The sequence below is a fragment of the Propithecus coquereli genome, unplaced genomic scaffold (assembly GCF_000956105.1).
Source record: "Propithecus coquereli isolate 6110/MARCELLA unplaced genomic scaffold, Pcoq_1.0 Scaffold308, whole genome shotgun sequence".
Lineage (NCBI taxonomy): Eukaryota > Metazoa > Chordata > Mammalia > Primates > Indriidae > Propithecus > Propithecus coquereli.
Window position 1 is genome coordinate 1,271,924 of NW_012148708.1, and position 8,344 is coordinate 1,280,267.

Consider the following 8,344-nt stretch of genomic DNA (forward strand, 5'->3'; position numbering starts at 1 on the left):
TATAAAATATATATTTCAGTAATTGTGTTAATGTCAAATTTATTGACTATAGTAAAGAATTAAGGTAGAACTTACAGCTGTTTAGTGCAAATGAAGTACTTTAAAACATTGCTGTTGTACATGGATATAAAATTATGTTATAGAAGGATAAAATTATTCCTGTGTGCTGGACCCTTGACAGGATGCCTTTCCAGTCTAATAAATTTAGATGGTGTTTGATTTTTCTGAATTGCTTTGCGTGATGTCGAATTGCACCTTACCCGCAAGTAGTCCTGTAGGGACGATGGGCTGTGTGCGGTGAAGGACATTAGGGCGCAGGCGGCACCCGTAGACTTACTGCCCCTGCCCTCTCTCCTCCACTCCCCATCTACTGACGAGGAGCCTCCCTGTGGCCTACATGGTTTCCTGACATTCTTTTTACCATATTACAAAATTCAGCATATTTTGGAATGACCTTGGGCTTCAGAACCCAACAGGACTCTGAATTCTCCTTCCTCATGATAACCGTGTGACTATGTGCAGAGGAGTCACTTGATGATTCCTTTTAGCTTCAGTTTCCTTTGCTATAAAATGGGGATAATTCAGGGTTACATTGAAGAGTAAATGATACTATGTTTCTATGGCATGTGGAATATGGTACCTGGCATAATTGCTCAATAAATGGTAGCTGTTAAAATACCTGAATTATGATCAATACTCAATGAATGGTGGTTCCCTTTCTGCTCCCTAAAACTTTTACATATGTCCTATCATTTTCAAATAGAACCTAACTAATTCTAGTAAGCTTATCTGTGCTGTTAGGTGACTGTTAGTGGACCACTTTTCCCATAAAATTGTGTAGACTTAAATGATGGTCTTGTGGGGCATTAAGCCTTGGATGATGGGAAGTACCTGGCAGTCTGATATGAAAATACAGGGATACTAGGTGTGTTGGGGGGGGGGGATGGGGGTTGTGGGTTTGTTTGTTTGTTTTGAGACAGCGTCTTGTTCCGTTGCCACAAGGAAGGTGCAGTGGTGTCCTCATAACTCACAACAACCTCAAACTCCTGGGTTCAAGTGATCCTCCTACCTCAGCCTCCCAAGTAGCTACGACTACAGGCACACACCACCATGCCTGACTAATTTTTTCTATTTTTGGTAAAGACAGGGTCTTGCTCTTGCTCTGTCTGGTCTTGAACTCCTAACCTCAAGCAATCCTCCTGCCTCCGCCTCCCATAGTGCTAGGACTACAGGTGTGAGCTACCACGCCCAACCAGAGTATCTAAGGTACCAAAAAACCCAAATAACCAAGCACTGTTATTTTATTTTCCTTTGCTGTAGTTATGTGCTGCTCATCTCCCAACTGAATCAGAAGCGCCAAATCATTATCAGGCAGTATGTCGTGCACTATTTGCAGAAACAATGGAGCTACACACATTTCTGACCAGAATTAAGAGCGCGAAGGAGGTAAGTACTACTGTTCTGATATTTATTGGCATCGTGAATGATAAATCTGAATTTTCAACACTCTCCGTTATTTTACAAGATTTATTACTATTCTGATGAGTGCTCAAAATCATTTAGGAAAGAAACAACTTTGGCAAAATTAAATCTATTTTTTTAAAATATCAACAGTGTGAACTATTTTAAAAACAGATTTTCATACAGCTTCCTTACAAATGGGTAATAAATGCTTCTCAGCTGGTTTAGTCCAGTCCCCTGTGACTAGCATTCCACCCTCTTTCTGCCACTCTTCTCTTTTGTCCATTCTGAGACATGTTAGTACCTCCTCCAGGAAGGGACAAGGACTCAGAAAGGAAATGACACACATCTGATCACTTAACTATTTTAGCATAGATTTGATTAAAGATTTAACGGGGGAGGTTGGAATTAATGTTCAGATAATCTAAAGTTTTAGTTATTGTTAAATAAATCAGTGCCTATGAGTTAAAAATGTGTCAAGTCCAAAGAAAATCGTTCTAGTTTATTTAAAAGATGAGTCACTGTATTTTTTATATTACATAAATGGTTGTGAAGATTCAGTTCTTTTACAAAGCAGCACAACATCTAGCACAGAGCGAGAGCTCAGTGCGTGATAGGTAAGGGGTATCTCATTAGTCAGGGTTCTCCAGGGAGACAGAACCAATAGGATATATATAAATATATGAGAGGGGATTTTTTAGGGCAATTGGCTCATGTGATTATGGAGACTGAGAAGTCCCGTGACAGGCCGTGTGTAAGCTGGAGGCCCTGGAGTACCTGTAGTGTGGCTCAGGCCAACTAAGTCCCGGAGTCCAAAGGCTGGACAGCCTGAGTTCTGATGTCCAAGGGCAGGACAGGAGTGTATCCCAGCTGCAGGAGAGAGAGAGAGACCAGTTTGCCTTTCCTGTTTTTATTCTCTCTCGGCCCCCATCTGACTGGCCCACTCACACTGAGGGTGGATCATCCCCACTTAGTCCACTCAGACTCACAAGCCAATCTCCTTGGGAAACACTCTAACAGATATACCCCAAAATAATGCTTTTACCAGTTCTCTGTGTATTTTTTAATCCAGTCAAGTTGACACCTAAAATTAACCATCACACTATCATTTCTTTTATGACTGAAGTACAGAGTTTATCTGAAGCAGTAGGCTAAAACTTTCCGTGACCCACAGTCTGGGGACAAACACATACTGGATGTGTAAGCAAGGAAGGAAAAACTACCTTGCTGCCAAAAAAGACTGAATTAGCCTTGGTAATAAGTAGGGGATGGATGTCTCAGCCAGATCACCCTGCAGTAATCCGTTGTACGTGAGAGCTCTAAGCGTTCTTCTATGCTCTAGCCAGGGTACTGCTTGTAGTCTGTCATTTTATGATAGGGCAGCGAAAAGCTGTGCCCTTTTTTGGAAAAACATCTTACAAAATTGGATCCAAGAGGAAACAGGTTGGAAAAGAGTGAACTATATTTGAAGAATAGTGTCTATTCATCTACATATCATGGACTACCTGTTTTTTTTGGACAGAGCCAGAGGCAATAGGATCTGAGGAAAAGCTTCAAAGTGAACATCCAAAAGCACATCTCAACTAAGGTTTATCAAACAGTGGAAAAGATTACTTAAGGTTGTCATTACCTTCCCCAGCTTGTTAAGATTGAGATTGCCAGTCTTAACAGAGCATTATTTTTAGGTTGTAAGTACAATCCTGTGGGGTTAGTAAATTAAATGAGCTCTTAAAATCCTTCCAACACTGACATTGTTAGAAACTATTTCTGAGCTTAAAGAACAACATTAACAAAGTATCTTTACTACTGTCCTCCAGTGAACATTAAAAAAATTTTTTTACTCTTGACTAAAACTTTGCCAGATATATATACCATTTTCAAAAAGAGGTTTAAACATTATCAAAGTTTATTTAAATAAAAAACTCACAGGTGGAATAAAATTGCCGTGTGGAAGGCTGGGTGCGGTGGCTCACGCCTGTAATCCTAACACTCTGGGAGGCCAAAAGGGGAGGATTGCCTGAGGTCAGGAGTTCTAGACCAGCCTGAGCAGGAGTGAGATCCTGTCTCTATTAAAAATAGAAAAATTAGCTGGACGTGGTGGCGCATGCCTGTATTCCCAGGTAGTTGGGAGGCTGAGGTAGGAGGATCGCTTGAGCCCAGGAGTTTGAGGTTGCTGTGAGCTAGGCTGACGCCATGGCACACTAGCCCCCAGCAACAGCATGAGACTTTGTCTCAAAAAAAAAAAAAATTGCCATGTGGCAATACCTGCAGAAACTGGCCAGGCCAACTGTGGGCGGGGCCCTCACAGCCAGTCAGGGTTCTCACCACATCTTTCACCCTGTCACCACCCCGAGGTCAGGTCTTTCCAGGTGCTAATTCCATCCTGTTTTCTCGTCCCCTATTTGTGCTCTGTGATCTCCCTCTCAGCCTTTCCCAGTCTTCTCTCTAGATACTACGCTCCATTTAGAAAATGAGCTCCCCACAATAGGCCATGTGCAAGCTGGCGACTCTGGGATCTCTTCTCAGGCTCTTCTTAGAACACCTCCTCCCCACAAGAGTAGTGCTTTCTCTTGCTTTCCTCTAATGGGAAACTGCCCTCTCCCCATATCTTCCTATCTCTGGACTGAGGTGGAGCTGGTAACATCTCTCTCTCCTCTCCTGCCTCTCAGTAGTCAGCCTGTGTACTTATACAAACTCCCTTCTTCCTCTGAAGCTTGCACCATCACTTCCATCATTCTTAAACCATTGTCACTGACATCTGCCGTCATCTCAAGCGATTTCATAGATGAAGAAACCATAGCTTTGTAATCCTTGCCTTCTCTCCAGTCATCTTACCTGAACGTGCCTTGTCTTCGTGATAACCTTGGAACTTGTGGGCTCTCGTTCCCCACTCCCTAACTCTACTTCCTGCCTTCTAGCTCTTTCCCCCACTACTGCCTAGACTGATCTTTTATTCCCTTGACTCTCCCGGTTTCTTCCAGTTTATCATCCTTCATGGATTCTTTCCTTTCCTGTGTGGACTAGGTTCAGTTATTTTTCCAGGAGCTCAGATCCACCTGTGTCACCTGGCTCATGACGTTAGCTTCCCAGCTTTTCCCCTTCATCACCGAGATCCTCTCCATTGGGTTTCTTCCACTTCGTTGATGAACGATTTTTATAGATCACAAAAGAACCTGAGGAGTCCAGCTCCAGGCCTAAATCCTGTGTGCTGTGTGTGACCCTTCATGCTGATGACAGGCAGTTACAGGGCTCTGCCTGGCAGGCTTCACAGGGTGGGGTGGAGAGCTGCCTTCCCGACACTAGCCTTGGTGCCCAGCCAGTGTGCCGTTGCATTCTGCAGAGGGTTGCAGGGACTCAGAGCACACCCTGCCTCCTTTGCGCCCCACGTACTCTCACACAGCACTTCCGACTCCTAACCCTTCCCTCTTTCCTTCCCACTGGTCCCTCAGGAGCCTTTTGTCCGGTGCTTCTCAGCAGTGAGGTGATTTCCCTACCTGCCCTGCGTGTCATTTGACCTCACCCAGTGCTGTGCTGTGGGGATTGTTACTTTCAGTCTGGCCGTTCTCCTGAGTGATCACTTAGACACCTGGCAGTTCAACATAACCATGTTGCTTCCCTGACTAACATGGCTCCTCATCACGTACAGAGGACAATTAAAACTTCCTTGTATTGCACTTGAGGCCCTTCATGGTATTTCTTCACCCACTTATATTTTTATTCTCCTTTTCAATACTGCCTTCCTTGCATTTTACACTATCCAATTAAAATTGCTTACCTTTGATGAATACATCATGCTATTGTATGTATGTCTGTAACCCTTACATCAAAACCCTGCTCTTGGCCGGGCGTGGTAGCTCACGCCTGTAATCCTGGCACTCTGGGAGGCCGAGGCGGGCGGATTGTTTGAGCTCAGGAGTTCAAAACCAGCCTGAGCAAGAGCGAGACCCCATCTCTGCTAAAAATAGAAAGAAATTAATCAGACAACTAAAAATATATAGAAAAAATTAGCCGGGCATGGTGGCGCATGCCTGTAGTCCCAGCTACTCGGGAGGCTGAGGCAGGAGGATCGCTTGAGCCCAGGAGTCTGAGGTTGCTGTGAGCTAGGCTGACGCCATGGCACTCTAGCCCGGTCAGAAGAGTGAGACTTTGTCTCAAAAAAAAAAACAACAAACCCTGCTCTTGTGTTACGTCTTTTGTATGGTAGTATTGACCTCCCTTTACTGCCTCTACATCTTCTATGTTCCTCTGTCTTGAACTCCTCACTCTCCATGGTGCTCATTTGCTGACATCTTTGTAATCCTGTTTCCGTAACCAGACCAAGTGCTTCTTGAGATAAATGACTGTTTTAAGCCATCTTTATTTCAGTGACTCTTAATGTAGTATGTGGCTCATAGAAAACTCTAGAAATGTCTGTTGAACTAAATAAATTATATATTTCTGTGTTTTCCCAGAATTTCAAGGATTTTATTCTGGTTGAAAAGAAGTTAGTGCTGAAAACATCTCTGGATATTTGAAACATTTTGGCCAAAATATTTCTGTATTACGTATTTCTATATTCCAGTAAATATGAGAACTTTTATGGAAGGTGTTGATGAGAGCCTCATGTACTCTTGCATTCCTTAAATTTACACATAAACATTCATTTAATAGGGAATCCTGATACGGCAAGCAGCGAAGTATGTGGAAATCCTGAAACTTAAGAACATTCTATACCATTTAGTTACAGATTTATGCTAGATAAATTGCCTGTCAATACTGAAGTTTCAGGAATGAAGTCTTATAGGGTTCAAATAGGTTTCCTTTTCCTCTGAAATGCATGAGGCTTTTTTGAAATGCTAGAAAATTTTCACATGTTAGTTCATATATGTATATTAGTAGTTTTAACCTTTTCTTAAGAGTACTAAATTCATGTTACTAATAAAATATTGTGTATTAATTTGGCATTTTTCTAAAGATTTCAAAATGTTTATACATCTTAAGAAACGATTTTTATACCTGTGAATCAGCATGTACCAAGTAGAATTTTCAAAATAATAGCCTCTGATTCAACAAAATAAAAAATTGGATTATCAGTGATTTTTCCTACTACCTTACATCTCTGTATGCATGTATGCATTTGTGTATGTAAATTAGAGTAGAATCTTAGTGTCAACATTTGAGCTCAGTTGCTGATAATGTTTCTGATTCAATAATTCAAAAGTACTTTAATTATATTAAATTTCTTATATGCTAAATTGGCAACTTATTAAAATATAAAATCTACAATCTGTTTTCAAGTGTTATAGTTCTGTAAGTGATAATTACATTTACTGAACCCGACAACTTTATAAAGCATAGTACCTGGTTGATGATATATTTATTTAGAAGGCAAATTTGTTTTTATTCTAATCTCTTTTCTTGGTGATGATTTTCTTCTTAAATAATGAGTGAGATCCTTTAAGGTTATCCTCTGAATGATAAAGAAGACTTGGGTAGGCCTGCTGTTACTTTGTCTCTTAAGCACAGACATAACTGTGTCTTCTAGGCAATTTGATAGCCTTGTGTGTAAGTATAGCTGGAGGGGCTGTCTAAGCAATCTGTTGAGTGCATCAGGTTGTATGAAAGAAGAACCACCCTGCTGCGGGCCAGCAATACCACCACAGGCCAGAACCCAATTGCAGGCGTGGCTGGTGAGCTTGTGCTGCAGAGAGTGGGCAGCTTCAAATGTAAAATTTTTACTGGAGAAAAGGAAATTGTATTAATGGTGGTATCCTTTAAGCTGTCTATGTAATTTTTTGATCATCATTCCCTAGTTTTGTTACTGTTCCATAAAATTATTTATCACTTCCAAAAACTTTAACCCCTTCTAGTTTCCTGTATTATATTCATACTTCTCCCAAAGTGTCTTATCTTGTTTATACTGTTTAATCCTCATAACAGGCCTATGTCTCTTACTTTGCACGTCAGTAAACTAAGGCTTAGAGAGATTAGAGGTTCACACAAAAGTTAATTCTCAGCACTGCTGATACCAGCGTTTCCACCCTCATCACAACCTTTGATCTAGCAAAGGTGTTCCAACCTGTTACTGCTGTTTTCCCATAAGAACATCACATATAGCCAGGCACAGTGGCTCATGCCTGCAATCCCAGCACTTTGGGAGGCTGAGGTGGGAGAATTGCTTGAAGCCAGGAGTTCAAGACCAGGCTGGGCAACATAGTGAGACCCCATCTCTACCAAAACTTTAAAAATTAGCTGGTATGGTGGTGCAGGCCTAGAGGCCTAACTACTCAGGAGGCTGGGGCATGAAGATCACTTTAGCCCAGGAATTTGAGGTTACAGTGAACTATGATCGCACCACTGCCCAGATGACAGAAAGGAGATCCTATCTCTTCAAAAAAAAAAAAAGAGAGAGAGAGAGAGAAAGAATGTTTCTGTATTGGAAATTGAAGAGAGTTCCTAAAGAAAGTATAGATGGATACTTTGATGTAGGCTTCTGAACAGGCTTGGAAAGAAGAATATGTGAACCAGCAAGAATAAAATTTGTCTTTGGGGGAGAAGAAGGTCCATGAGAGAATGTACATGTGCATGCTTTGGAGGGGGAGGGACCTGCATATGTACACAGACAGGGTAGGGCAAGGGAGGGTACCATGTTTAGGTTATGAAATAAGAGGGAGATGTGAAATGGGAAAAGATGGAGTATCTTAGAAATGTCAAAGACTGAGACAAAGTAATTTTAAGACTAGAAAGTCAGTTGACTTGATTCTGGTATGTTCCTAGCATGCTGTAACCATCGTTCCCTCCATGTTGAGAATGTACAATATGCTTGCCAAATTCTCCAGTAAATACATTGTTTCATAGTAGAGGTATAACTATATTTATTATAGGAGAAAAAACTTGATGTATA

General features: G+C 41.5%; 1 protein-coding gene across 2 annotated transcripts in view; it reads left to right on the forward strand.

Moving 5' to 3' along the window:
* The window catches only part of SPIRE1 (spire-type actin nucleation factor 1), a 142,200-nt gene that overhangs the window by 7,414 nt on the left and 126,442 nt on the right, over window positions 1-8,344 (forward strand). For both annotated transcript variants that reach the window (XM_012649996.1, XM_012649997.1), the window contains exon 2: window positions 1,321-1,446. In XM_012649996.1, the coding sequence (XP_012505450.1) occupies window positions 1,321-1,446 (126 nt within the window). The remainder of the gene's footprint in view (window positions 1-1,320; window positions 1,447-8,344) is intronic.